This window comes from Diadema antillarum, unplaced genomic scaffold (assembly GCF_040938485.1).
Source record: "Diadema antillarum isolate AM-2024a unplaced genomic scaffold, OU_Dant_1.0 scf00000180, whole genome shotgun sequence".
Lineage (NCBI taxonomy): Eukaryota > Metazoa > Echinodermata > Echinoidea > Diadematoida > Diadematidae > Diadema > Diadema antillarum.
Window position 1 is genome coordinate 964,729 of NW_027271069.1, and position 27,550 is coordinate 992,278.

At 37.9% G+C, this 27,550-nt stretch overlaps 1 protein-coding gene across 2 annotated transcripts in view; it reads left to right on the forward strand.

The window, feature by feature from the left end:
• The first annotated feature begins 752 nt into the window (after positions 1-752).
• The window catches only part of LOC139723069 (MAGUK p55 subfamily member 7-like), a 72,566-nt gene continuing 45,768 nt past the window's right edge, over positions 753-27,550 (forward strand). Inside the window, exons 1-2 of one of the 2 annotated variants that reach the window (XM_071634342.1) lie at positions 753-1,041; positions 23,904-24,022. In XM_071634342.1, coding sequence (XP_071490443.1) covers positions 1,005-1,041; positions 23,904-24,022 — 156 coding nt within the window. In that variant the 5' untranslated portion in view covers positions 753-1,004. Of the gene's footprint in view, positions 1,042-5,430; positions 5,538-23,903; positions 24,023-27,550 lie in introns of those variants that run through there. The other variant, XM_071634343.1, reaches the window with a different exon arrangement.

A 27,550-nucleotide genomic window follows, 5' to 3' on the forward strand; every position in this document is an offset into this window, starting at 1 on the left:
CTTAAATTGGTAAAAATTTCACCAGACAAGTTGGCCATGCCAGGAAAATATGTATAGGTGTGTTCATGGTTTTGCTATCTTTTTTTTAATCAAGACTAGGCCTAATTCATTTCCATGACTTCATAGCCTAGAAATCAATCTTACAAACCTGCAAAGTGCATACTGAACTTGAATTCTGTATCCTTGTCCCCATAGAAGCTTGTTTGGAGTCCTCTGCTTTGAATGTGTGTATAAGGTGTGCCAGGCAAGCCGCACCATGAGACCCATAGGCTTAAAAAGTTCCATCACCTGAATGGCAAGTACACATCATAACACCTCAGGGATACCACTAATTCAATAATTGGTGAGCCTCCCTGGATATGGATGTAATGCAAATCACATACGTTTGGCTCTAATCAGTGTGTTCTTGGCCTTGCTGAAATGCTACAAGTGTCTGTTTTTGTTTTTGTTTTTTGTTTTTTGTTTTGTTTTAAATTAAAGTGATTGTCAGGAAAACCCCCTGCACTGAGTTTGGGTTCATTTTGCTACATCTGGCAGTTTATGAGGGCTAGCAAGAAGCTGACTTGTCTTGATTTATGCTTTCAGGAAATTGTCATCGCTATCCATTTCGTCCAGGCCGTGCCCTACCGCTGTGCCGCAGCCAGTCGCAACAGGAGTGGGGAGATCAAGGCAGGTCTTGGGGGCTCCCTCTGCCATCAGTGCCGCAGTAGTGCAGGATCTTTGACTGGCACCTCCTGCGAGAAGCCCTAGGAAGTTCTTGCCGTTGCCGTTAACGCAACAAGCTCCACCTTCTCGCACTGTGATTGACAGAACCGCCCGGCCAATGAGAAAAGTTGGTGGGACGACGTGAGTCAGAGGAATTGGGCCGAGAGATTTCCTCCAACTCTTCTCTAACTCTCTCCCTCCCTCTCTCTCTACCGTCAGAAGAAGGAGCCGTATGAGAGGAGAAAGTTTTTTCTGGAGCTAGACTCAGTTTTTCCTCATCGATCAAGACGCCTGCAACCATGCCTGTGCTCTCGGAGAATCCACCTTTCAACCCAGGTGAGTGAGAACAGATTTGTCACCGTAATTTTGCTTTTTCCTGTAAATTCTTTGACTTATTTCTCTTTTTGTGGATTCAGAAATGATAACAATTTTTTTTTTTTTGGTTAAAATGTACACTAGTCCCACTCTCATATCGTTCATCAGTTAGCTGCAGAACTTCAACTGTCAGACTCATACCAACATTACTCTGAACAATTGCTTCAACCAGACATCTTTATTTTCTGGAGAAGAAGTTAGGGTGCCATTAAAAAAAAGAAAAAAGAAAAAAAATCTCTTCATGTCAGGACTGGTAATGTTTTCACTTGCTGTACGTGTGGAAGAAATGTAAGACATACATATAGTATGTTGTATGCATAATGTTCTAGTTGATGCTACATTGACCAAATTTCACCAATTAAGTGCAATACTAATCCATGTGAGAGTAGTGATTGATTACAAAGTAGAAGCACGCAAAGAGACTGGTAAATGTTATGGACGTGAAATATAGCATTTAATATTTTACATGTTTTCACATAATAGTGTTATCTGTTACAACTTTACGCAAATTTGAAGAGGTGTTGATGTAATCACCTCACAACTTTCTTTTTTTTTTCTTCATAAAACAAAGGATAAATCCAACAATGCCCTTGGTCAGTGATATAGCAACTATTACCAAATTTTCCCTAAATGTCATGATTTCTAGATTATTACAATGCTACAATCATTTGGCCATAAGGATACAACATTTTTTTAATTCTTTTTATACTTTGTTGTTGAAAAGGACATTTGGTGAAAATGTTTAGATAGGTCAATGAGAGACTTAGTGAGATATACAGGGCTGCACACTAACCCATTTTTTCTACTGGTCCGTCCTGTCTGTCGGACCAGTAGGTACCCAGTTTTTCCATGTTTTACTGGTCCATTCCTGAAAAAGTTGCTGGTCCGACAGTGATTTTTACTGGTCAGAGACCGTTGGACCAGTGCCAGTGTGCAGCTTGGGATATTGGCATCATTATCTTCTTTAGTAATCATGACCAATATTACTGTTTAAAAACAAACAAATACACACAAAAATATGAAATGCCGAGACTCCATAATTTATGATCACATACATTTATTGTCATTGAAAGGTCATTTATACCTTTAGCAAAGAATTTGCTGGGATTGGATGACTTATAGTTTCTAGGAAAAATTTGGGGAAACGAGCTTTTGCCCATGCTGGACCAACACCGTGGAATTTACTTCCATTTGACCTGAAAGGCTTGAACTCCATTATGTGTTTTAGGAGCAACCTAAAATCCTTCTTGTTCAACTGTGCGTTTTGAAGACAGATATTCAATTCTTCTTCTTCTTCTTCTTCTTCTTCTTCTTCTTCTTCTTCTTCTTCTTCTTCTTCTTCTTTTGGCACGATGTATTTTCACGATGTCTTTTGCTTAGGTGTAAAGCATCTTGAACTTGAACATTTAGCCAGAATGGAAAATGGCATTATAGCAATTCTAATATTATGTATGTATGTATGTATGTAATATTATTATTATTATTATTATTATCATTATTATCATTCTGCATACATAATTCTGCTTGAGATACATGTACATTGTATGTGCTGTACAGTTCTTGAAGATGGGTGAATTCGACCATGGCAAATTTACTCATGGCATTTAACCCAATTCTAGAACCAGTTATGTGATATTGACCTTTCCAACAGTAACTACATACAATGTACATCAAAGTATTTGTGTGAGAGAATCAATATCTTTGCAAAACCCATTTCACAGGGAAGCTGGAAGTGCTTTCCTTTGAATCGAGACATTTTTTTTTTTCATTTGGCATTTTAGAATGTGCAAAGCATGGATCACTTTATTCAATGATAGTGTTGTTCTTCAAAGAACTTTGTGTGGATTGGGGCAAGAAAACCTTCAAAAGGTATTGGCGGCAAAATGAATCAGTTTATTATTGTTGGGGTTATTTTTCTGAAGATCGAGTGTTTGAAAAAGTTTCAATTTTGTGTCTTTACCCTGTCTAGTTCTGTTATTACATGTTTTTGGAAATTAATGTCTCTAATTTTGAATTTTTTAAATTCCACACTACTTTACCCTGGTTATTTTTCTTACAAATCAATGTGATTGTAAACCATGGCTAAAATGTTTAAATTGCCCCTCTATCCCTCCTCTACCTCCTACCCCCCCCCCCAAAAAAAAAAAAAACTTTAATTTTAATGTCAGCATGTAATCTGATATGATGTAACCATCTTTGGTCAGGTACAGCTGTACATCTAACTGTGACATCTCTTGTATAGCACTACTCAAGTGGTTTGCACACAAAATTCCTGGAATATGATTCTTAAGGTTTCTGGTGAAAGATTCTTGAGTTTGCAAAACATATCTATTTTGATATGAAGAACAAACTACTCATAATGATTGCAGTGTTTTGAAGCGAGTGTTTTTGTGAAGAAAAAAAAAGTTAAAGGGACTGTACAGTACTGGTTGAGGTGGGGATTCATGTTTTGAACATTCTTAAGTGAGATAATGAGAAACCTCTTAAGAAATATGAAAGAGCATGTAATTTTAAGAAGGATTCAACGTTTATTTGATGAAAATTGGTTTTCAAATAGCTGAGATATCCAAAAAAGTGATAATAATAAAAGGCGACAGGCCACAACTTTATTAGGATCTCTTTGTTTCACCTTGTTTTTGGATATCTCAGCCATTTCAAAACCGATTTTCATCAAATAAACTTTTGATATCCCTTGGAATTGCATGCTCTTTGACATCTCATAGAGTGGTTTCTGAATATCTCACAAAACGTTAAAAGCTAAATCCTCACCTCGACCAGAACTGTACACACCCTTTAAGTTGGCAATGATTTTTCATGTCATGCATTTTAAGAGTGTAATATGACATTACAAAAATGTGATTGCAGCAGTTATTTGAAGATGCTGAGAATGATGCAATGTTCATTTGCTCGATGAATTTGATTTGTCATGATTTCCACATAATACTTCGTAATGTTTTGTCTGAATTTGCTCACATTTCACAGTGATTATGAGCCATTCTATATTTTACTCTCAGCTTTCATGCAAAACAATTAACTCTGCAGAACGACTTCTTGAATGTGAGTAGTTTGTCCTTGGGAGGAAATGAACATTATACACAAACACCAGACTTGTTTGCATGTGGCAATTTATCTGATCGAGACGGCGTACATGTGTACTTAAAGTTAGTTTAAATGCTCAATGAGTAAACCTGATTAGATGTCACTAGAGGTAGTATACATGTTCAGATTGACATTAAAAAAAGAAAAAAAAAAGAAGAACTTTACACTGTTTGAAATATAACGTTTGATAGTAGAGATTTCTTTTTCTTTTCTTTTTTTTTTGCATGGTTGCCAAAAGTGTCTTTATCCTAATGACAAGGATTTATACATTATCATTAATTCAACGTACCCATGTCTATGGATGTATGTCAATTCGTGAAGGGGCACATAACCATGCACATATGGTGTAGTAATATTTAACATTGAGTAACCAAAATACTGGCTTGAATCATTTAAAAACAAGAAAAAACATGAAACTCTTGCCATAAGTTTCTTACCTTTTATTTCTAGGTCTTGATATATAATGATTGATTCTTTTTTTTTTTTTTTTTTTTTATAGGATGGGTTTGGGTTGAGTGTTCGGGTTTGTTTGTTTTTGTTGTTGTTGTTGTTGTTTGTTTGTTTTTAACATTTGAAATAAAAATGACCAGGCACAGGACATTGTAGGAGCATATCCATGATAATCTGAAGGAAAGAATTACAGAAAAAGCTACATTAGAATAGATTTAAATCACGCAAGATCGTGTGAACATGCTCCTACTAAGCTAGTCCTACAAAGACGTGATGATAACTATGTTGTAATTGGATCTGATGAGCCTGCTATCCAGCCAGCGTGAAGAGAGCATTAGTGCCTGCCTTTGGGGATTAGGCTGCCCCTCCATGGATTAGACTAATCTCCCAATCAACCGTGCTCTTTTTTTTGGATGGAATCCATCCACCATCCAGTGGCCGTCTCCTGGTGAAGAGGAGAAGGCGTAGTCTTTCGACTGAGTGCTGCCCGTATTTTCCCTCATGCACACTCCCACAACTCAGGGCATCACTGCAGTGGTGCATCTGAACCTCAGCCTAGTCTCTCCCTGTCCCCTCATTCAGTCACTCACTCATGCCGTCCGTGTCTCAGCCAGCGCAATACTACAAGGGGGCTGTGGTATGCTTGGCGATTATTTACAAAGAGCACACCTACACAGGGCAGTTGTGAGTGGAGGGACATTCGGGCTTGTGGTGACTTACAAGTACATACCCTGTGGAACGTGCATATAGTTTGTTTGTGGGTGCAACATTCGTTGAAAACATGCAGTCGTCACCAAGCAGCGGTCAGTGATCGAGGCTGTGATGTTGCTGTCTTGTCCACGTCAGCGTCTTGCCAGATAAGCTTTCGATGATATTACCAGTGGGGAGAATCAGCTTTTCATGAATGGGTATGTACACACAACTGTATGTTGTTCCCTACAGCATACCTTTGCGACAATGAACAAATACGGTGTGCTTGCATACTCATTGTCACTTGGGGCTTGTGTGCAATATGTAATGTATTGAGTCAACTGCACAATGCTATTATGGACGCTTGTTGTCTACATTCAGTTTACTTGAAATGTTGCTGCAGTGCTTCTTGTTTTAGTATGTCACCAAATGTCAGTTTTATCACACTGGCTATGGTATCCATGAAGAAACCATACACATGCTGAAGACTTCATCACTCCAGCACTGTAGAATTGATTGGATGGGACTGCAATCAATATAGCTTTTAGTCATTGACAGAGTGTTCCAGTGAGCAAATTTGCCATGCAATATGTACAAAGAGCATGTTTGCATTAGGGTAGAAGGCAGGACTGACCATGTACATTGAAACTTGCTTGAGAAATACTATGACATCAAAACACTTCCAGACTCCAGGGCCCGAATTCACGAAGGTGGTACAAATAAAACCATGGTTTAAACCATGGACAAGAACCATGGAGCGCCAAGTGTCACACGGAATATTTCGTTACGAAATTGGTTATTTCGTCAACAAAATGACTGTTTCGTTAATGAAATTATCATTTCATGGACGAAATGTTCATTTAGTTACAAAATGTTGTCATTTTGTTACAAAATTAATCATTTCATCATTGAAATGACTGATTTCGTAACAAAATATTCCATACGACACTTGGCGTTTCATTGTTTTTGTCCATGGTTTAAACCATGGTTTCATTTGTACCACCTTCGTGAATTCGGGCCCAGAAGTTTTTTTTCTATTCTCATGATACAGTGTAAAGGGTATGGAAGTGTCTGGCACACCTGTGGCACCAAATGATATTAGAGGATTTCTCTGTTTCTGAGACTAATGGCAAGAATAAATGCAGAGTGTGAAATGAGTTTAGAGACACAAAATGATGGCACCTTGAGCTGTCCTGGGTCAGGTTCTCAAGATGTGGGATGGAGTGTAGAAGATTCCCAGCATGTCATGAAGTACAGTATGTAGAAACATATAAACAGAGAGAGATGCCAGTAGATGTTTCTGCCGGTGGACGCGATTCAGTGATAGTTTCTCATCATCGAATAGCACTACTGAGATATTCATAGGGCATTTACATACTTAATTAGTATGTGCGTGGCATGACAGTGGCAGCTATTTTGCAATGATGTGATCGTTAATGTTTGTTATCCTTCACACATAGTCTGCGTATGTTCGTCATCATCATCATCTTCTTCTTCTTCTTCCATAATTTTCAAAGGGCTATGAAAATTATGTATTACGAAGATGAATTAGTGTTAATATACCAATGTAGTAATATATCTGAAGCGTCATATGATATCATAATGACCTTTGATATGATTCATTAAATTAATTTTGATGTATGACACTATGTCTGTAGTGACATGATCTGTTATATTTGATAACTGGTCAGGTATCATGTTAGTGTTTTGAACAAGAGGGAGAACATCTGTATGCTATGTTATCAAAAATGTGTAATTTATGAAGCAATATGACTTGAGCATAGAATTATATACCACAGGGTGTATGTGGTCCTTTGATAATCATTGGGGTATACACTTTGTCTCGAGAAATGATTGTAAGATATCACCCCTATACCATAATGTCCAATAAATAGGGGAAAAGCTATATAAAACTTATCCACTGCTTTACAGTTTGGGCATCTTGGCTGAGACTCTTTGCTCTTTAAAGCATTCAATTAACCTCTTGGCATTTGGCATTAACCAACCGCATTTGCTTCAAATGAGGTCAATTTTTTTTTTTCTCTCTTTCTCTCGCAGTACAATGTACATCATATAATTTAGTTGATTGCAGCTCTACCACTGGGCACAGTGCTTAGCTTTTGATCCTGCAAAATGACTGCAAATGGCAAGAAATTAAATGGGCAGGATGAAAATTTCATCCTGTTGTATGCGCAGTGAAGCCAACAAATGTTACATGATCTTTTGAAGCCAATTAGTTTTGCATTATTTATGAGTATACTGTACAGTCCTCCATTAAGGTGTATTGATTTTTGACAGTGTAGTCTGTTAGGCTGTGTGGAGCTGCAAACTAGGAATAGAATGTATTCACGGTGCCTTTTGGGGCAAGTATTATTAATTTGCTATGTGTTTCAAACACGGGGGACACTCCCTTCATGCTTATGGATCAGCGTTTAAGGTGAATTAATTGGTCTACACCATGTATGCAAACTGGGTTTTTTTTTCACTTTCCTATCTTTGATCGCTTTAAATCTTCTGATGCCTGCTTTCCCCAAAGGTTTGAGAGCAATGCAATGCTGTGGAATTTTGATACAAGTATCCATGGCATTCACTCACACAAAAGCTGTTTTTGTTTGTTTTTGGTGTTAGTGTGCATATATTTTTTATTCATATGTTTTTGCCTTTCTTTTTTCGCTCTTTTTAAGTTATGTATACTGTCACCATTCCTGTTGACTTTTTATTATAGAAAATGCAATTTTGATAATTGTTTCCTAGATATCTATGTTTGTTTTGTTATTGACTTATTTGGAGGAAATCTAATATTTTAAAAAGATTTCAGAAAATCAAACAATGTGTATGATTGTGTGAAATACCCAGGTACTCCGCAGAATTTGCATTTCGTTTTAAAGCTGCTTAGAGATACAGTCAAAAATTTTTTTTTTTCTGCATATATATTAACCTGACATAGCATGCATAGACCGAGGACCTGTAATTGACGATAGGACAGATTCCCCCTTCATGTTTACATCATTATGTCATTAGCACGTCCATTCATTCTCAGACGTGATGTTAATCAGAACTGGCAGAAGTTAATGGCCCAGGGATCAGGCAAGCGAAAACGGGGGAGGGGGGAGGGAAAGTGGTGTGATGCTTATTACACTGTGAAATAGAGACATCTTAATCCATCATGTATACAATTTGGTCTTTGCATTGTAATGAGATGTTGGCAGCATAATATATATATTTGCCCACATCCCAATTTCAATTGAAATTTATAACTATTTTAAGTTTGATACAAGCTTTCTTGTTTGCATTTATTTTTGTCCTGTTTGTACAGTGTCCTCCACCAAACCCAGAAATATCCTTTTACCATATAGGCTTATGTGTACATGTAGATAGAAACCACAAGATCCTATGTGGAGTCACAGTTGTACATTGACATTAACCACATTTATGGACGTTTGGCCAACACCCCCACAAAAAAAAAAAAAAAGGAACAAGAAAATGAAAATTAATGTACAACATGTGTTGAATGAGTGTTTACATGTATCTCTATATGCATTAGAGCCATTACGATACTGGGTACCGATGTAACACTGGACTGTCTATTCAAGTTATCCTACAAGCCTCTTTCCTTCTTTTAAATCTCTTTCATCTGCTGTAATCTTCTTTTATAGTAGCCCCTGACGAGTCAAAGTATAAAGATGCAAATATTTTGTCTCTTTAATCTTGCATTGGTCAACTTTCCAGAAATAGTGGAAGTGCACGTAATGCATAAAATCCTCTCTTAGCATTAAGAGAAATCTGCCTAAAGAAGGACAAATGACACCATCCACTCTAGAAGCTATTAGTACAGACAAGGAGATTGCCTGCAGACTGCAGAGAACTAGGGTGATAATTCTGTGCCAGAAAGAAGAAGGAAAAAAAAGATAGTTGATCTTATACTATATGCACTTTGATTTGCACCACAAGTCTCTATCATGTGTTATGAGTTTCTTGTTAATAAATATTGTTGGTCAGTACCACAAACATTAAACTTTGAAACATACAGAACTCACTGATTGTCATTTTCTCTTTAGATAAAATTTCATCAGTTGAAAGTCGATGGGCTTTATAAAAGAGAACCATAGTACACTAAATTCTCCCGTTTTCATAACATGGAAAGGTGTTAAAGAATTGCATGATTCATTGATTGAACAAAATGTCACCACTTTAATAGACAATGTAATAGGCAGATGAACATTAAGAAATGAAATCAGCATGCTGATAATAAGATGAACCTTTCACTTCATGATGCTTTCTTATACCTCTGTGCGATTAATGAATATGAAAGAAGGACAGGTTGTACTGTTTCTTGATTGTTTTTTACTGACAGCAATCCATATTGGCAATATTTTACAATTATGCTGAATGTAATGCATCTGATCATTGTGCTTTCACAGACATGTTCATACCACTCTGGTCTTCCGTGGTATAGGGAATGCATAATGTGAATGGGATATCAGCAATGCACATGGATGAGAAGTGTTATTACCAGAATGTTTGGCTGACATGACGTCATAATTTCCCCAGGGAGATACATTACTCCCCACAATAACATCTTCCGTCATCAGGAGAGTTGCTAGGTAGTTGCACGGCGAGCGACGTGTCTTGCTAATCTGTGCTATCCGGCACATCGCAGAGGACGATTTCGCCCCGTTGTTCAGCCACAGATACCGTTCCATGGCCGATCGTTTTTCATCCAGTATGAGGTAGCTACAGTAGGGATCGGTCGCTACCCCACTCCCCTCTGCGCATCCCGCCGAGAAAAACGTGTCAACATCCCACCTCATCTTCAACAACCGAGTGACTCAATCGGCTTCCTTAATTCCTCTATGATGGATTGGCTTAACTTTCCGAAGGACGTCGTCTATGTACTCCTTTAGGAGCATAGTCGCTCCCGAAATGGAGAAATTCATTGTCCTTGCATGAGGCTGGCTATTAGTAGCCCTCTACAGCCTCCAGAAAGGAAAGCTGAAACCAGCGGCACTTCCTCCTGGTGAAATGTGGTTAGGTGTCCAGCGAGATCCATCGGAGATAGGCAGGGAGGGGGAGGATCCTGACGAGTGGTTTCTAACTGTGGCACTTCCTGAAAGCGTGACAGGAAAGGGAATTCTTCATGCAACAAACTCACCACTTTGTTTCAAACTTTCTCTCCATGGAGTAGAGAAGAAGTGAAAGTTGTATTTATTGCATTTTTTTAACAAACATTTTTGTCACATTTCCTCAAATAAGATGATGGCAGATCCAAACATTTCCATGAGTTATGGAAATAACCAAAGGATGCAAGTCTGTTCAAAACAAGGTTTGGACACTTTTTGATAAAATATGGATGCAAATCACAGTAAAATATTCTTGAAAGTATAAAGAATTTATATCAGGAGGTGCAAGGGCCACACCAAAGGGGAATAATTTCATATGGTCCAAATTGCCATGATGATGATGATGATGATGATGAGCATATAGCACCATTTACCTGTAAAAAAACATTCAAAGACCTGTGCCCGGCTCATAAAGTCATGTGAAAAGAAGCTCATATCACTTTCTGATCCTAAATGTTATGTTGCTGCCTTTTCTTTTAAGGATTGTATCAGAATATCAAGTGAGATTACACTCCAAGATGGTGGGAGGAATGTGAGCCTTTTTAATGGGCAACTTTTCATAAACAACAATTCTTTGAAGTGCAGTATACTTTAATCATAGTCTGCACTATAGATGATTAGTATACAAAGACCTGCATCTGGTCTGGAGTTACCTTGGGGACACTTCTGTCTTTAATATCTTACTCTTACCACTCTGAGCTTTTCAAACAATGCTACATTTGCTTGTTCTTTAAATGGATTGCATCGTTGGGTATAGCACCGTCCCATCACTCAGACTGTAGTTTAGCCATCCGTAAACTGACAAATCTTGATTGAGTGCTGTAAATTTGTACGCTAGTATGTAAGCATGGCTGCATTTGTAATGTAGGGCTAAGTGTAGGTGGTGTGTTTGCGCACTTATCGTAAAGCAAATGAAATAAAAATAGCTGTTATTGCAATAAACATCGTTGAATGCTTCTGTGATGTTGAAAGGAAGTAGAAAGGAGACTTGATTTAAAACAAGTGCAATTTGCTCAGACTATGCTTTCTTGTAGTGTCGATAAGAATGAAAAGCAAGCAACCACATTTACATCTGAATCGTAGAGAGTAAAATGCATATTGTTGGTTGAGAACCAGAAGGGCTTTATTGCAATAATTTTTTTTTTTTTTGGGGGGGGGGGTGAGTAATTGATATCATGTTGTAATAGCTTAATCTCATCTACGTTATGGTGTCAATTTGAGATTACTTTCGTTTTCAGTAAAATATTAACAATTAAAACAACAAGGGTGCTACAGTATTTTACCCTATAATACTTAAAACAAATCGTATAATTCTACCCACTTTTCATTTTAACTATTTCGATGTTTTGTATAATGAGCGAAAAAAAGAAAGAATGTGTGATTTTATTTGCATGCTAGTTTCTAGTCTTGCTCAAATATTCACTGTGATGCTCATTGAATTACATTCTCTATTTTCAGACTAACATTTAACTGGTCCAAAATTGACCTTTAATTGTGGGCTGCATTTACATTTTTCATAGCTAAATCTGGAGGCAGTTTCAGGCTTAAAGTGATTAGTGTTGTAATGTGTGAACAGGAAATACAATATGCAGCAAAGGTCAATTACACAAGGTGATGTAATAATGGCTATTGCTCAATCTGGACAACAGAGCTACGTACCAGTTGATTATTTTTCTACTTTGTAGCTAGTATTATCTTACTTCACACCATGCTTCATAATGGGGATCCATGTAATTTCTCAAAATCTTTAAAATCAAAGGATGTACACGTAGCCTTCAGAACTTTCTTATATTGTTTGTTTTGTTTTGTTATTGTGTTCGGATATTGCTTGGCATCATTTTGTATTGTATTTTGTTTTGTTGTGTTTTTGGAGATGTTTGGACCCTGGGATTATAACAGTTTTTGTCTTCAAAGTACAAGCACAGCCTGTCCATTCAAGCACCGCATAATTTGCTTTTATGTGTGAATACTCTGGCTGAGCTTCTAGTTGTGTGAAGTCTGAATAATTCCAGTATACCCTCATAGAACCCCACTGCACACTAAGTTCATTTCAGAAAGCTTTTTGTAGTATTTCAGAGCTGTCCACAAAGCACCCATTCAAACACAAATTGCATTTTGTGTATATCCTGAGGCGTAATATGATTTTTTTCCCCTCAATTTTTCTTGTGTCATCGAATATACTGGCAGGTGAAATTGTGTATTTTCAAGTTTAAGTGCTCAGAGTAGAATATTGAGTTCCCTTGACATTTCCAAGACGTCTAAAGCAAAGATTCTCTTTGCCAGTCGTGTTATTCTTTTGGGGCTGACTGTCTTTGGAGATCTGAGCCCACCTGTAAGCTGACATCAGGGATGAGCTAATCCCTTGATCCCCCTGTGGATTAGATCAGAGAAGGTAATGTTTGACTCATGCGTCATCTTGGGATGGGAAGCCGTCTCATCTCTCAGAATATGATGTCATCCATGAACATCTGATTCTCTCAGGGGGCTTTTCATCTTGGTATGAAGGCTCTCCAGTAGGATAGAGTAATCAATACAACCAAAGCCCATTGGGGAGAGACCATCGTAAAAAACAAGATTTTACAGCCCTTATTTGATTTTTTTTTTCATTCATATGAAAGTAAATTGTCTATGTGATCATGTGGGAGTTGAATAGAACCTTTGTATAGCTGATTGACATCTAGATATAAATATCTGTCCCAAACATTGGTTATGAGGGTAATGACATATTATACCTCTTCTTAGCTACCTAAGAAAGAAATTTTCTCAAAACTTGCCTATCCTACTTTTTCATCTCGGTGTAACTTTGATTGTAGAATTGAAAAAATAATCTTTACTGCTTTTCCCAGCAACATAACTCTCAGATTTTACATATGTACATTTACATATAATGACATACTGTAAAACGAGGAATGTTCACGTGCATTTTAATTTCGCGAATTTCATGAGCGCCAAGATTCGCAAAAATAAAATGCATGCGAAAGTTCTTGTCTACACTGTATGCATTGAACGCCAGTGGCAATTTGCGAAAATTTCATGCCATGTAAAAGGCCGTCAGCTCCAATTCGCGAAAATTTCATGCCGCAAATGTATCATGTTTTACGGTAATGGAAAATTGTAGACATTTGCTGTGACTCGTGAGTATGATTAATACCAAATGTTGCAACTTTGATATTTGAGAGATTAAAAGAAAATGGAAACAAGTAAGAGAGCAACCAAAAGAAAGGGGAAATGTCTGTGACCGATGGTCTTAGGTTCCCATATTTTTTTTTTATTCTTTTCTTTTTCTTTTTCATTTTAAACATGAACAAGAGGTCATAAACTAAAGCCATTCAAAAGAAACTAGCCCGGAAATCTTCAGCCAGTTACTGTATACGCTATATATTTCGCGGGGGGGTTATTTTCGCGAATTTCGCGAGTCGGGAGCTATTCGCGAAATTAATAACAAGAGAAAATATCACCATCCAAATGAATCCCTTGCCTTGATGATACGAACATTTCAGTACTAGTATACCATGTCACGGCTTACCGAACAGACCATACTGGCTAAGTTTGTTTGCGTACATAGCACGTCCACATCTACTTACGGATACTGTAGAGAGCCAATCCATTATCGCAAGGGGACCATTCATCAGAAATCTAGCGCGATGGACTTAAAGGGATAGTACAGTTTTGGTGGAGATGAGAATTGGGTTTTTAACTTTTTGCGAGATACCAAGGAAACACTTATGATATAGTACAGAACATACCATTTTAAGAGGAATTCAAAGTTTATTTGATGAATGTCGGGTTTGGAATGACTGAAACATCAAAAAACAAAGTAAAACAAAGTAATCGTAATAAAGTGTGGGTCCCACACTTTATTAGAATCGCTCTTTTTTGATATCTCAATTTTCATCAAATAAACGTTGAATTCCTCATAGAATTACATGCTCTTTCACATTTTATAAGAGGTTTCTCATTATCTCACCAAAAAATGTTAGACACCTGAAATTAGGTCCCAACCATAACTGTACAATCCCTTTAACCACTTCAAAATTGTTGACTTCTAAGTTACTAGTTCGCAGAGTTTAGTAAGTTTTTTTCATGCAGTGTATAACTAGTATCATTCTTATTTGCTGGTAAGTTGAAACTCACACTTTCTTTGCCACTTCATATTTTCTCTGGTCCCCCAATCGCGAATTTAACCACTCGTGAAAATGTGTGACAGCGGCAATTCGCGAAAATTTATGTACGCGAAAATTATAGCGTATACAGTATACTGGTATTATACAATCATTGACATCACCATGTGCTAACTGTATCTGTTGCACTTTATGATGCTAATTCTGAGATACATTGGTGGTTTTATCCTCATCAAAAGTTAGGCCTACATTTTACATGAACATCATTAATATCATACAAAGTTGAAACATGAGCAGTCGTGAGCAGTGCCTCAATCACCGTGGATCTATAATGAACTCCAAATAAATTCTATTAATGCTCAACAAGGCCATTTGTATTCACAGTTTTAAAAAAAAAGTGATAATAATTGCAATATTGAGACACGTAAAGGTGAACTCTGACAAGTGCTACCCAAAACATGCCAGAATGATCATACACTGGAATATGGTGCACAGTAATGATTTGCAGATTGTGAACCCTGCCTACAACTGTACATGTAGGTCTAAGGATTTTTTCTTCTTTTTTTTGCATCATGAGCGTAAACGTTTTTTGTTTTACACTATTACATCACTACGTTGCCTGCTACAGATTGCAAAGCCATTCATGGCATGTACAATATAGCGGCCAAAACTCTCGGTGGCCCTGAGTGGGCCTATAAATGTCAAATGAACTTTTTGTATTGACCTTTTTTTTCTACATATCTCTTTTGCGGCATCAAAATCGCAAATTCACAGATTGAATAGCCCAAAAGTGCCACCAGCGGAAAAAAAAAGTAAAGTTAGTGTCAAGCATGACTTGAGGATGACAATTACAGATAAATGATGGAAATGAAATGGGCAAAATGAGATGAAGACAAAAAATTACAGAGAGCTCTGAGCCAGATTGGGTATACGGTTCTGGAATCAATCATGTACTACACAGAAGCAATTAGAAGCATATTGAGTGGAAGTCATTATGCTTGTCTGTGCAAACAAATTGGTCTCTTCTTCACTCCAATTTAATAGAGAAACGCTCATCTTTGTATTTGAGTCCTTCTTGTTCTCCAGCAGAGGAAATGATGTCTACTGGAAAAATGTTTACCAAGGCCTTTCTACTTTTGCCTTGTCTGATTCCTTGATTGCAGTGACATCTATGAAACCAAGCGTGTATCACAACAAATGAACCAACCATATATAGACTTGCTAATTTACCAGTCGTCAGGGATAATCTACAATACTTGTATCAGTGGCGGCTGTTTCAATTTGCCATTTCGAGATGGTCACAAACTGCTTTCCTCTATTCTACCACTTCATTCAGAAGAGTGTCAAATTTGTAGCTCATTGTCTTTTCTTTGCAAAGTATCAGATGTATCATTTACCCGTTGAGGACGGACTGATTTTGCTACAACACGCATTTCCCACAGACCCCTGCACGAGTATACTCGGGACTCGTCCTTAACGGTTTAAAAATGCAGAATGTTTCAAATTTGTATTTCTCTTTTATATGTGACTTAAAGGGGAGGTCTACCCTGAAAATAAGTTCATGTGAATAGAAGCTGAAAAGTGAGAGGAACAGGACAGAAGAGCTTGAGCCAATTATGGTAAAAAGTAAGAAAATGATTATCCTTTTTTCTTTTAAATTGTAATCAATCAAGCACGAATTGGCAGTACTGTGATCTCACATGAACTCACCTCCATTTGCTCTGTACTATGAAATAAGAAATTAAGTTCTCCAGCCAAGTAAATTGATAGTCATATGCATTCTTATGTACTCTAATCTAGATATTTTTTTGTATGCAGCCCCTGCATGCAAAAATACTCTGTCATTTATAACAAAAAGACAATAGATTTTATTGAATTTCATGCTCAGGACAAGTGGAAGATGAGTTCAAATGGTAAGTCACAGAGTTGTTCATTTCTGTGTGATTGGTCACAACATCACAACCAGAATTTGGTCCAAACTTTCATGAGTTTATCGCACTCTCATTTTTCTGGTTCTATTCAACAAACTTATTTCATTGCAACTGATTGACAAATTGCCCTACATCGACGTTAATCAGTTGCAATGAAAACATCTCGACGGAAGAATTTCATGAATTTGAAAAACTTATTTTAAAGGGGATGGCTAGTACCTGATCTGTGGGAATCAGTGGGAATACTGGGTGATGATTGTTCCAATCCTTGTGGATTCATTTAAGAGTACATTATATATCTATTGCTGTGTGAAAATTATTTGCTTCAGAATGGCCTCATATATTCAAGTAATGTGCAGTTTAATGTTTCCAGATTAGCATGCTTGTACAGTGACGGGGCGATCAATAAAAGCCCGTTTACGATCGCCCTGTCACTGTACAGGCATGCTAACCTGGAAACATTGAACTGCACATTACTTGAATATGAGACCATTCTGAAGCTAATAATATTCACACAACAATAGATGTATATATAATGTACTCTCAAATGAATCCCAGGTCCCACAAGTATTGGAACAATCATCCCCCAGCATTCCCACTGATTCCCACTGATCGGTTACTAGCCATCCCCTTGAAGGATGGACTTTCCCTTTAATAATGGGCTACACATTGCATAGAAAGCTTGATTGAGTGCCATTTTATATCCGACTACCGTTGACAACATACATAGCTGTTATATGTTAACTCAAGGTTTGCTTGAGACGTGAAGTCTTTGAGATGGTTAGCTGGCTCTACAGGTCCCTAAAAATTGTAGGGGAGAAGCACATATTATGGAAATCATGGTGTATTGTGGCTAGCAATTCATGCTGCTGCTTCAGTGATGATGGCAGTTTGTATCTGTTATATAGAGAGATAAACCCAGTGGGTGAATCCATCCTAAAATTGCTCTTTGATGAATGGGGGAGTTGGGTGGCAAAACAGTTCACAAATGGATGGAACGTGACCTGGATAAGGTAACAAGCCAGTAATGACTGGCCTCAAGTCCCAGACCCTCTCCCATGAGTAGCCCCACTGGTGGGACCTCATTCTCCACAAAACAAGCTCACCCGTCCTTATTGCACCCAGCATCACTCCCAGGCTTCCTGGGCCTAATTAGATTTGGTCCAGTTGTGCCAGTTTTGACTGGTCCTACTGACCTTGTTATCCATCATGATGCAATTTGTTTTGGTCTGCTCTTTTTCTTTTTCCGTATCCCCTCCCCCCCCCCCATCCCATCTATCCCATTTTAATAGGGCTGTTCACACTGCCAGTGAAACATTGTGACCTTTCAGAAACTTGAATTATTTATGTGAAAGTCACCAGGCAGCTGTGCTGAGAGCTTCCTCTTTCGTCCATGAGGAAAATTGTAAACTGGAGGGGCAAGTTCTATTCAATTTATAATACAGCAATAACTGGTAATATTTTTCAAGTGCTGTAATGTCATAAGTTTTAAATGCAGTGTGAATGGAAAGGTGAATTTATCAAGCTGTGTTCTTACAGTTGTACATTGCCGTATCTATACACAATGTGTACATCTCACTGAGAATGGTTCTACCTCTGTGAGGTATTGAAAGTTAAGACTTTGTGCAGCACATTGAAAAAAAAATATGGAACTCTTTTCTTTTAAATGTCTTTGTAGTGATCAGGGGGCAAGCATAGTTATTTGATATGTATAATATCTCTTGTAACAACTATTTTGCCCACTGAAAATAGTCTTGGCATAAAGGGATACGACTTGGTAGGGACGTACTCCTATTAGTTGGGTAGGATTTGAATGAGCACTTTCTAGGAATTAAAAAGATTTCATCTCATTTAGTGAGGTATTCTGGTTAATTGGTTAACAAAGATCTGCTCTCGCACTTGCTGTTAATACACAGCTAGAGTGGACTGTGCTGACATAGAATGTTAACACTCTAATTTTATCTAAACTATAAGATTTTGAGTGTATGTTATTTTTCACGAAATACATTTGAAAAGCATGTTGGGAGTGTCTCTTCAAAGGTAGGCCCTACATGAAGGCCTACATTGTAGTCATTATCTTTCCCTGGCCTTTTCTGTAGGAGCCGACCATCAGACTTGAAATGATAAAGAAAATAATCATTTCAGAGTGCATTTTTCCACATTTTAGCTCAAAATGTCTCTGTTGTTTGATAGAAGTAAGAAAAAAAGTCTTCCCAGATGTTGTTTTATTTTCTAAGTCTCTGTAGAACAGCTTCTGGTAATCTTGTAACAAAAGTAATGGTATACCAGGAAAAATAGATAAGTGACAATAGTGATATCACATCAGTCATCCTCACAGTGCATACTCTGAAGGGGGGGGGGGGGGGGGAGGGGAACTAGCGTACCCCCTCCTATGGTACATACGTAAGCAGCTTTAGCATTGTAAATTCTGCGATCTAGTGCCTACTGAATGTAATAGTTTTCCTTATCCGAGTTTAGGAAGATATTTTCTCAAAATATGACTATTTTGGTAAATGGAAATCCATTTGTGTGTGTGTGTGTTTGTGTGTGTTTTGTGGTCTTTGTTGTTAGGCGTGAGTAAAAGCTTGTCAGACGTGTGAGCATGAGAAAGATACCTGAGATCCGAGTCTCAGGGATCTTGGTAGATGCTGACTTGTGAAGATAGAAATGAGTTTTTCTGAGATATAAGCCCATCTCTGCACTCTCATTGAGGGAGCGTCAGGAGCTTCAGGCTGCATCTTTACTAGCTGGATTGTCGGCTTGGTATAAGGAGCAGCGCTCACTTGTGCATCTCCAATGTCTGTCACCGTCGGAGCTGTTCAAACACTTCCAGGGGGGAAATGTTCCGTCAGGGTTGCGTACATTTCTGCCCCCTTCCAAGGCAGATATTCCATGTTCAAGCCAGCCCTGTTGACAGACAAACATATTTGTCATCCCCCAAACCCCACCAGGGTGTAAATATTTGATGTATCTGGTTATTGCCAAAGAGTTACGATGGGTAATGATGATAACCCCCCCCCCCCCTGTATACCAGGTCCCATCTGAAGCATTGCTGCCAGCTAATTCTCTTCCCCCTCCCTTCCCTCCCCAACCCTCCCTCTTCTTCCCCTCTCCCCTTCTTCCATCTTACCTCCTCCTCTCTCTCTCCTTCCTCCATTTCCCACCTCCTCTCTTTCACCCTCCATTATGCAGCACACTCAAGATCCTCCTCCTCCTTTAACCCCTCCGTGACTCTCATTTTTCACTTCTGTCCGACGAGGGACCTTTACAATTTAAATGTACACTGTTTGGATGTACATACAAAGGTATCTGCCCCATTTGTAATGTGTCCCCTCTCGACTTGAAAGGTCAGGCAGTCACTACCCTGGTCTTTGCCGATGTTTGCTCCTTGCTCACACACCTGCATCATGTTCCTAGAAGATCGCATTGCGTCACGGAGGAGGGATCGCATCCCACTGTCGTGTGAAACCACATAGACTGGGAGAACTTCTTATCTACCTTGTCTCGCAGACCTGCAATTTTATGATGTCGGAGGTCTGCAATCGAGGCTATTCTTCAAAGTACAGCACTAAAAAAAATTGTGCTGTTCTCAAAGGTGTTGGTCATACATTCGACCTGTTTTACATGCTTACTATCTTGACTTGTCTGTACAATGGGGAAAAAAAATAAAATTCACTGAATTGTCTGCAATTTTTGAAATCTTATTTGCTAGTGGTGAATCAAATTTATGCAGTCAGCAAAGCAAGATACATGTACGTTCGCAGCATGCAGTTTTCGCGTATTGGAGTGGACAGCCTTTTTTCGTGACACAAAATTTTCAAGAATTGCTACTGGCATTCAATGCACATAGTGTAGACGAGGATTTTTGCATGCATTTTAATTCTGTGAATTGCAGAAATTTTGCAAACTTAAAATGCACATGAAGATTTCCGGATTTACAGTACTGTACGCAATGTATGTCTTCTTTCATGACCTTTGTGATAAAAGCACTTCAACATATGTTTTCCACTGGGTTCCCTAAACTTTTCATGGGCTTTGAGTGTACAGTATCCATTGATGTATTTAATGTCACTTGCCATTAGTTCTGAATTGAACCTCCAGATGGGGGAGAAGAGCAATCAGTGAGCTGGGTATAATCTTGTGAAGACAATTTTGCGGCTGATCGAGTAGAGTGTTTGCCTAATGACACGTTTCATAATTCATCTAGAATGCAGGGAATGCAGGGATGAGTGAATGATTTGTTTGTTTTTTTGTGCGTTTGTTTTCTTTTCATCTGATTGTGTTGGCTTCAAACATTTTACATACTTGTCACTAAAATTTCCATCCCCCTTTCTTTTACAGTAATATGTAGACAGTTTTCTGGGTCTTTTCATTTCTAATGACAAATCTGAATACAGTTGTACCACATAATAATTACCCACTTTTTTTTCTCTCTCCTCTCTTTGGCTAAAATGTTTTGTGCATAAGAACTCAAACTTCTCACATGAATTGATCTTAAACATTACAAGACACTAATGGCCTAATTGATGCTAATACAGAACTGTGTAGTTATAGCAGATTCATCCTAATAAGATTCTAGTGGCAGTTCATAGCTTAGAAAAAACAGAAGAGTGAAAATTTCACAGCAGTGTTAAGTATTGCAACTTGCAAGTGCACTCATTACCCAATTCATTTTGACAAAGAAGATTACGTATAAACATGTCGCTGTATAAAGATGCATACTGTATCATGATTCTGTAATCGGGTACTAGCACCTGGGAGTACAATATGTATGCAGTGTAATGCATGTTCTTATCTGCAATAGTGTCATTTCTAGAGAATAAATTTAGCTGTAAGTTATTTCCAGGGTATCATCTGCCCAGATAAGGATCAAAAGAAACATTTTATATTGTGTGGAGAATTGAAATCAATTGCTGTTAACACGGTATTTCAGTGTGAAGAGTCTATTGGAGAACATTAGTGTTGTGTACTGGGGCCCTTTTGACTAGTAGTGTGACTGAATAAGTTCAATACCTGTACTTCTTAATGGCCGTTTACATTGTTAATGGGGTAATGGCATCTGGTTACTGGTAATGTGTGCTTGAAATGTAATTACGATGTCATTCAAAGTGCATGCAGAGGATGAGTTCATTGTGGTTTTATGTTGGGTTCAACATCAATCCAGTTTGCCATAGACTCTATAGACACTGAAACTGAATTTAGTAAAAGCCTGAGTTTGTCAAAATTGTAGTCTTCATAAAACCTATTGTAGAAGTACTGTTGATTTTGCAGGTTTTTATTTTTTGCACTTCGCGAGTCCATTGCCATTCACCAAATTAATGATGCACAAAAACATCTACTCAGATGCAGACACAAATGCAATGTGCATGCATGTGTACATTTCTCCATTAATCACTGCATTCCATGATCGCGAATTTAACCACTCGCTAAATTGTTGGGATGTCCCAATTCGCAAAAAATTAGACTTGCGGAATATATTGTGTATACCAGTAGTTTTTTATCGTTGTTAACATAATTAATATTCATATTTACCTGTTTTTGTATAAACACATGTTGAAGTAAGCTATACAAAGTGTTTTATGGTTGGTGGGATGTATGCAAAACTTTTATATAGTTGCTTTCATGTAGAAATTAAAACATTACTCTTTCATTACCAAATTTGGCAATAGCTCAAGATATCTCGTAGCACATTCTGATCCAGTGCAAAGAAAACTCAATATTCTGCTGTAAACGTTAATGAAGACAATTGAGACAAACGTGCAAGGTAGAGGTACGATCTGTACAGTGACACTATCTAGGCAATTTCTTTGGCATCCTTCATTTAGTGTGGTTCAATTGACTGAAGTAGTGCAGCGGACTGGGCTCGTATTCCGAGAATCAAGAGATTCCCATCAGGGATAGGAGAAAATGCCGCTGAGGCCATAACGGCGATGATGCCCGAAACCTATGATCACCTTCCAGTGTTCTCTGTAAAGAGAGACGTGAAAGATAGTGTCTGCCACATATCACCTTCCCTGATGATGTCTTTAGGAGAATGTGTTGGGCGATAAAGACCTCACATGTTTGTGGCCCATTTGAACTTTTCAGATATTCACAGCCAGGAGGTTTTGAGTCAGGCTCCATCCATGGCTAATAATGACAGGCGCACGCAATTTATAAAGAATTTAAGCAGAGCCATTGACGTCTATCACTTCACAGGAGGCCCGATACTGTGTAAGATACACCTGCTACTTGAATTCAAGAATGGGCAGTGCTGAACAACATCGATACCATTAACAAATTCAAAGTTTCTTCAAATGGCAATAAGAATACTTCAGATCAAGACTTTTGAATACTTGTGCCAAGTTTCCTCGTCTTGTGGTTTTGTTTTTGTTTTTATTTGAAGGAGGAAGGAAAAAAAAAAAGATGCTGCCTCGTTGTCGCGGATGCAAGGACAAAAAAAAAAATGAACAAAAACACAGGAAATGATAATTCATTCATTCTGAGTGTAGAATCCCAATATAATGACAAACATGGGATTTGTTCATAAGGCCCGTGTCTAAACATTATGTAAACATATGCAGCTCATTGGGAAAAGGACAGGAGGTGTCCGCAATGACAAACAGAATGCAGATAAGACAGAGAGACTTGTAGTGACCACGGCCTTCTAAACTGCACAAGGCTTTGTAAGCATATTTTTCCAATTGAGATTTCCTATGAATTCCACCAGGAAAGTGCATAACCCTTTCTGGTAATGTTTGTTAAAGGGGATGGCTAGTAACTGATTAGTGGCAATCAGTGGGAATGCTGGGGGATGATTGTTCCAATCCTTGTGGGATTCATTTTAGAGTACATTACATGTATATATCTATTGTTGTGTGAAAATTATTTGCTTCAGAATGGTCTCATATTCAAGTCATGTGCAGTTTAATGTTTCCATGTTATCATGCCTGTACAGTGACAGGGCATTAAACTGCACTTAATTACTTGATCATGAGACCGTTCTGAAGCAAATAATTTTCACACAACAATAGATATGTAATGTACTCTTAAATGAATCCCACAAGAATTGGAACAATAATCCCCCAGCATTCCCACTGATTCCCACTGATCAGTTACTAGCCATCCCCTTTAAGTTTCAATAAAGAAGAAAGGGGAAGAGTTGTTGTTATATTATTATTTCATTGATATTATCATTGTTGGTGTTGTTACCATCATCATCATAACCATTTTCATTGTGTCTGTTTATTATTATCATTACATTTTTATCACCATTATTGTCACTTGTGCTATAACTGTGTATTTGTATGTGGGAGGTTCCCAAACATGGTAATTTTTTTTTCTTTTTTTTTGCAGCACATTTGCAACATTAATGCACCACAATACTCATGAAAGTTTTGTGTTTGTTTCCTTGTTTGTGCCCGTATCCATAGCTCTGCAGCAGTTGCTGGGCTGCCTCGATCAGATCTGTGGAACGATCGGAGAGCGGCACGAGAACCACATGTTCCTGAGAAACCTTCTCAACAACAAAGAACTCGCCGCTCTGTGCCAGGTGTGTACCTGATAGCTGCCTCCAGAGATAAAAACAAAGATCCATCAAAAATTTTGATTTATTTCACTAGTAACAGTGCTTTCATATTTGTATCGAATGAGTGTGAAAATGATGATGTAGTGTAGATCACATGTTATTTGCCCGCTCTTGAATTGTTCAACTCTTCTTTCATTCAATGTGACTATTACGTAACGAATTTTTTCAATAAAAAAAAAACAGCTGTATTCATAATTGTCGATTTACAAGGTAGGTATATGGAAATTGACAAAGAAACTCTTGGATATTAATTATGTGTGTGTTTTACACAAGTATACATTAGTTTTTCATCAAATTTATACATGTAGAGGGTAACATCCTTGGCCACACTGTAGCACCTGTGGCCAAGTTAACCCGTTGAAGACGAGTCCCCAGTATACTCAGTATACTATTGTCTATGTGAAATGTGTGATGTAGCAAAATCAAACCGTCCTCATACAGGTTAAGTTGTTAGTGTTATTCTCACTTTTTGATAAATTATGTGTTTTCCCTGATAATTCTGGTTGGTAGGCTATAACTGTGGAATTGAATATCGTTGGAGCTTGATATCTGTCCAACTCAGTTGTCCACAGAGGTTGTTGATAGGCTACATTCAATTTGTGGTTTTAGGGTTGTGAATAGTGCATTTGCCATTACATGTATTTTGCATCGTGGTATTTTGCATTAATATGGAACTTACAACAATATTGTGAGTGGTCAAATTTGCAATTCAGAACCACAGTGATGGAATTAGATTTTTTTTCAATGAAGAAAAAAAAATAGTGATTTTCAAACTTGGAGACAATAAACAATATGTTTTGGTTCCAGGAGACAAAACTTTTGTGAGCTATTAATTTTGTAAATAACAATTGACACACACACACACACACACACACACACAAATTGCTGCATACACAGTAGTTATCTTCATGTTATATTGTGTTTGATTAGTTTCAATTTTATACGTGCGAACCCATTGATGTGAACCTGTAGGCCCTACCCCTTCACACAAAGTGAGTTTCTCTTGTTATAGTGTATAGTGGGCAAATTTTACAAAGATCTGAAATGCTGATATTAAATTGTGAACAGTCTGCGTAGTTGAATTCTTGCAGTGCTCATGTAGATTGGTAAAGACATGTTGATACAATGTACCAAGATGCCATAGACTTAATACAAAGAGTGTCTCTCAGTCAAGAAATTTTCACACCATTTACTCTCCATATTTTAGCAGCAAAATACAGCAAATTTTTAAACAAATACTTGGTGCATTTTGTTTTGTTGTGTTCAGTTAATGCTTTATCACCGGCAAAGTGTCTTCAGTCAAATTGATTGCACTCAAATTTTGTCCTTTCTAGACCAAGCACGAAAAATGACTTGTGCAAAAAAAAAAAAAAAAAAATGTCAAATTTTATAGTAATATACATGTACATGGGCTGTTTGGGGCCCTTCAAGAACAATTTGTCAGGGATAACCTACGGTAGAAAATGTATGAATTCCTGACAGTCCAGAAGATTGCAAGAAAGGAGACAGAAACCTATCTATCTATGTTTCCAAGCTAATGTCGACACAACGGGTTATGCGTCATGACTCAGACAAAAGTGACAGCTTGGGTAGCTCATAGGATATTTGAAATGCTTGAGGGATATCATTTTTATGGCTCATTTACCAGGATGCGCTCACTTATGGTCATTTACCGGCACGCTTAGTTATGGTCATTTAATGATTTCCTTTGGGATCTGAGCCTCTCTAATATTTGTCGTTTTGGGCTGGCCGACAACATAATTGATTCGGTCATCGGGTCTTATGGATTTTGCCATGGTATACTGGGGCGTAAATGGTAAAGGTCGTACAACATTTGATTAGTTTTTCGTTGTGGATGCAACATCATGCCAAGACCACAGAGAGTTAAGTCTTGTGTCCATTCATCAGTTTGCACTATTCAAGTCATAGTGGGCAATTGGTCCTTTTTGCAACAAGGGCATGACCTTTGAATTGTCATTAGTTTCATCATAAATCAACTTGAAATCTTGAAATCTATCTCTAAAGAATGAATTGTACGTACTCTCAAAACTACTGTATGCCAGATACTTTGCAGATTGGGACTTGTAAGACGGTATTCCAGGTGGTTACATTTGTGATGAAGGACCACATTGATGGAATGAGAAAGAAGAATTTCCCCTTTTCATTAAAATAAGTTTCATATTACACCGTGTACCCACCTTTAGGCAGAGAATATGCAATGCATACTTGTTGCATTAGAATTTCGTGGTTGTTGGTTGACTCACAAAATTTATGAAAATAAATAGACCCAAATTGTACCATGTATACAGTGTTCACATGCTTTAAAGAGATTTCCTCTGCGATGTAGCAATTAATATTGTCCCCTTCAAGCGAAAGCATGCTTTAGTATAGTAATATAGTACCTACTGTGGAGTGATTTGTGTTTTACATGACTGTAGTAGGATATGATGCGAAATGAAAGAAAATAAGAGAATACATATTGATAGATGTTGAGTCACAAATCTTGAACAATAGAAGGGGGGGAAAAGGTTTATCTGCAAAAAGGTGCATATTTTAAAGCAATCAAAATCAAGGATTGCATACAGTTTGTGTTGTTACAACATAGGAAGGATGCATGAATGAATTCCTTATGATTTACAAACAGTTCCAAGTGTAATGCCCCCAAATAAAGTGGACCTGTCCTTTTGTTGAAGCGAACAAATGGCAAACACTTTGGGCATTTTAATGAGAGTCTAGACGAGGTGAAACACCACATTTGAAATGATTCATAGCATTTCTCTTGAGGCATTAAAAAGCAAGGAGAATGCATCGGCACAGGAAATAAGACTTGGGTGCAAATTAGACACAAATATATGATGCAAGACAAGCTTCTTCTGCATTTGTCATAGTGAACAGTACATCCTCTCATTCTCACAGACTATCTCGGAAATTATATCCTCCTCCTCGTGTAATATCTAGCTTTTTTTGCCTTGTTTCTCTGGCGGAGGCCGATGGGAAGAATGTGTCGATGAGAGTGCATTGAGTGATGTCTTCCTGTCAGATGTACAATCTTATGTATGAGAGAAGAAAGATGAGAGCTATTGCAATGCCTATGACTCCCCCCATGTGTCACGGTGGAACATTCGAGCCGCAAACACCGCCGCCGACTACCACTGGAGGCAAGGGTAGCGATGACTACCTACGGCTCAGTGCAGATTTCCTGTCGTGTCTTAATACCAGTGTATTTTTCTTACCATTATTTCAGATTTTTTATGTATTTAATAGACAAAGAGTGACTTGGCTGCGTCACATGATTAGTAAAAGGCCTGAATTGTCTCCGCAAGGCTATATTTAGTAGCGTTTAAGATTCTGGAGTGATCAAACTTGTGTTCTATTTTGATTTGTTGATCCTGGATGTGTTTACAAATGAAAGGTCACGCATTAGTGACATCAGACTGGTGATGTTTACGACGATAGGTATAATTAACACTTCACACGGATGTTGGAGATAAG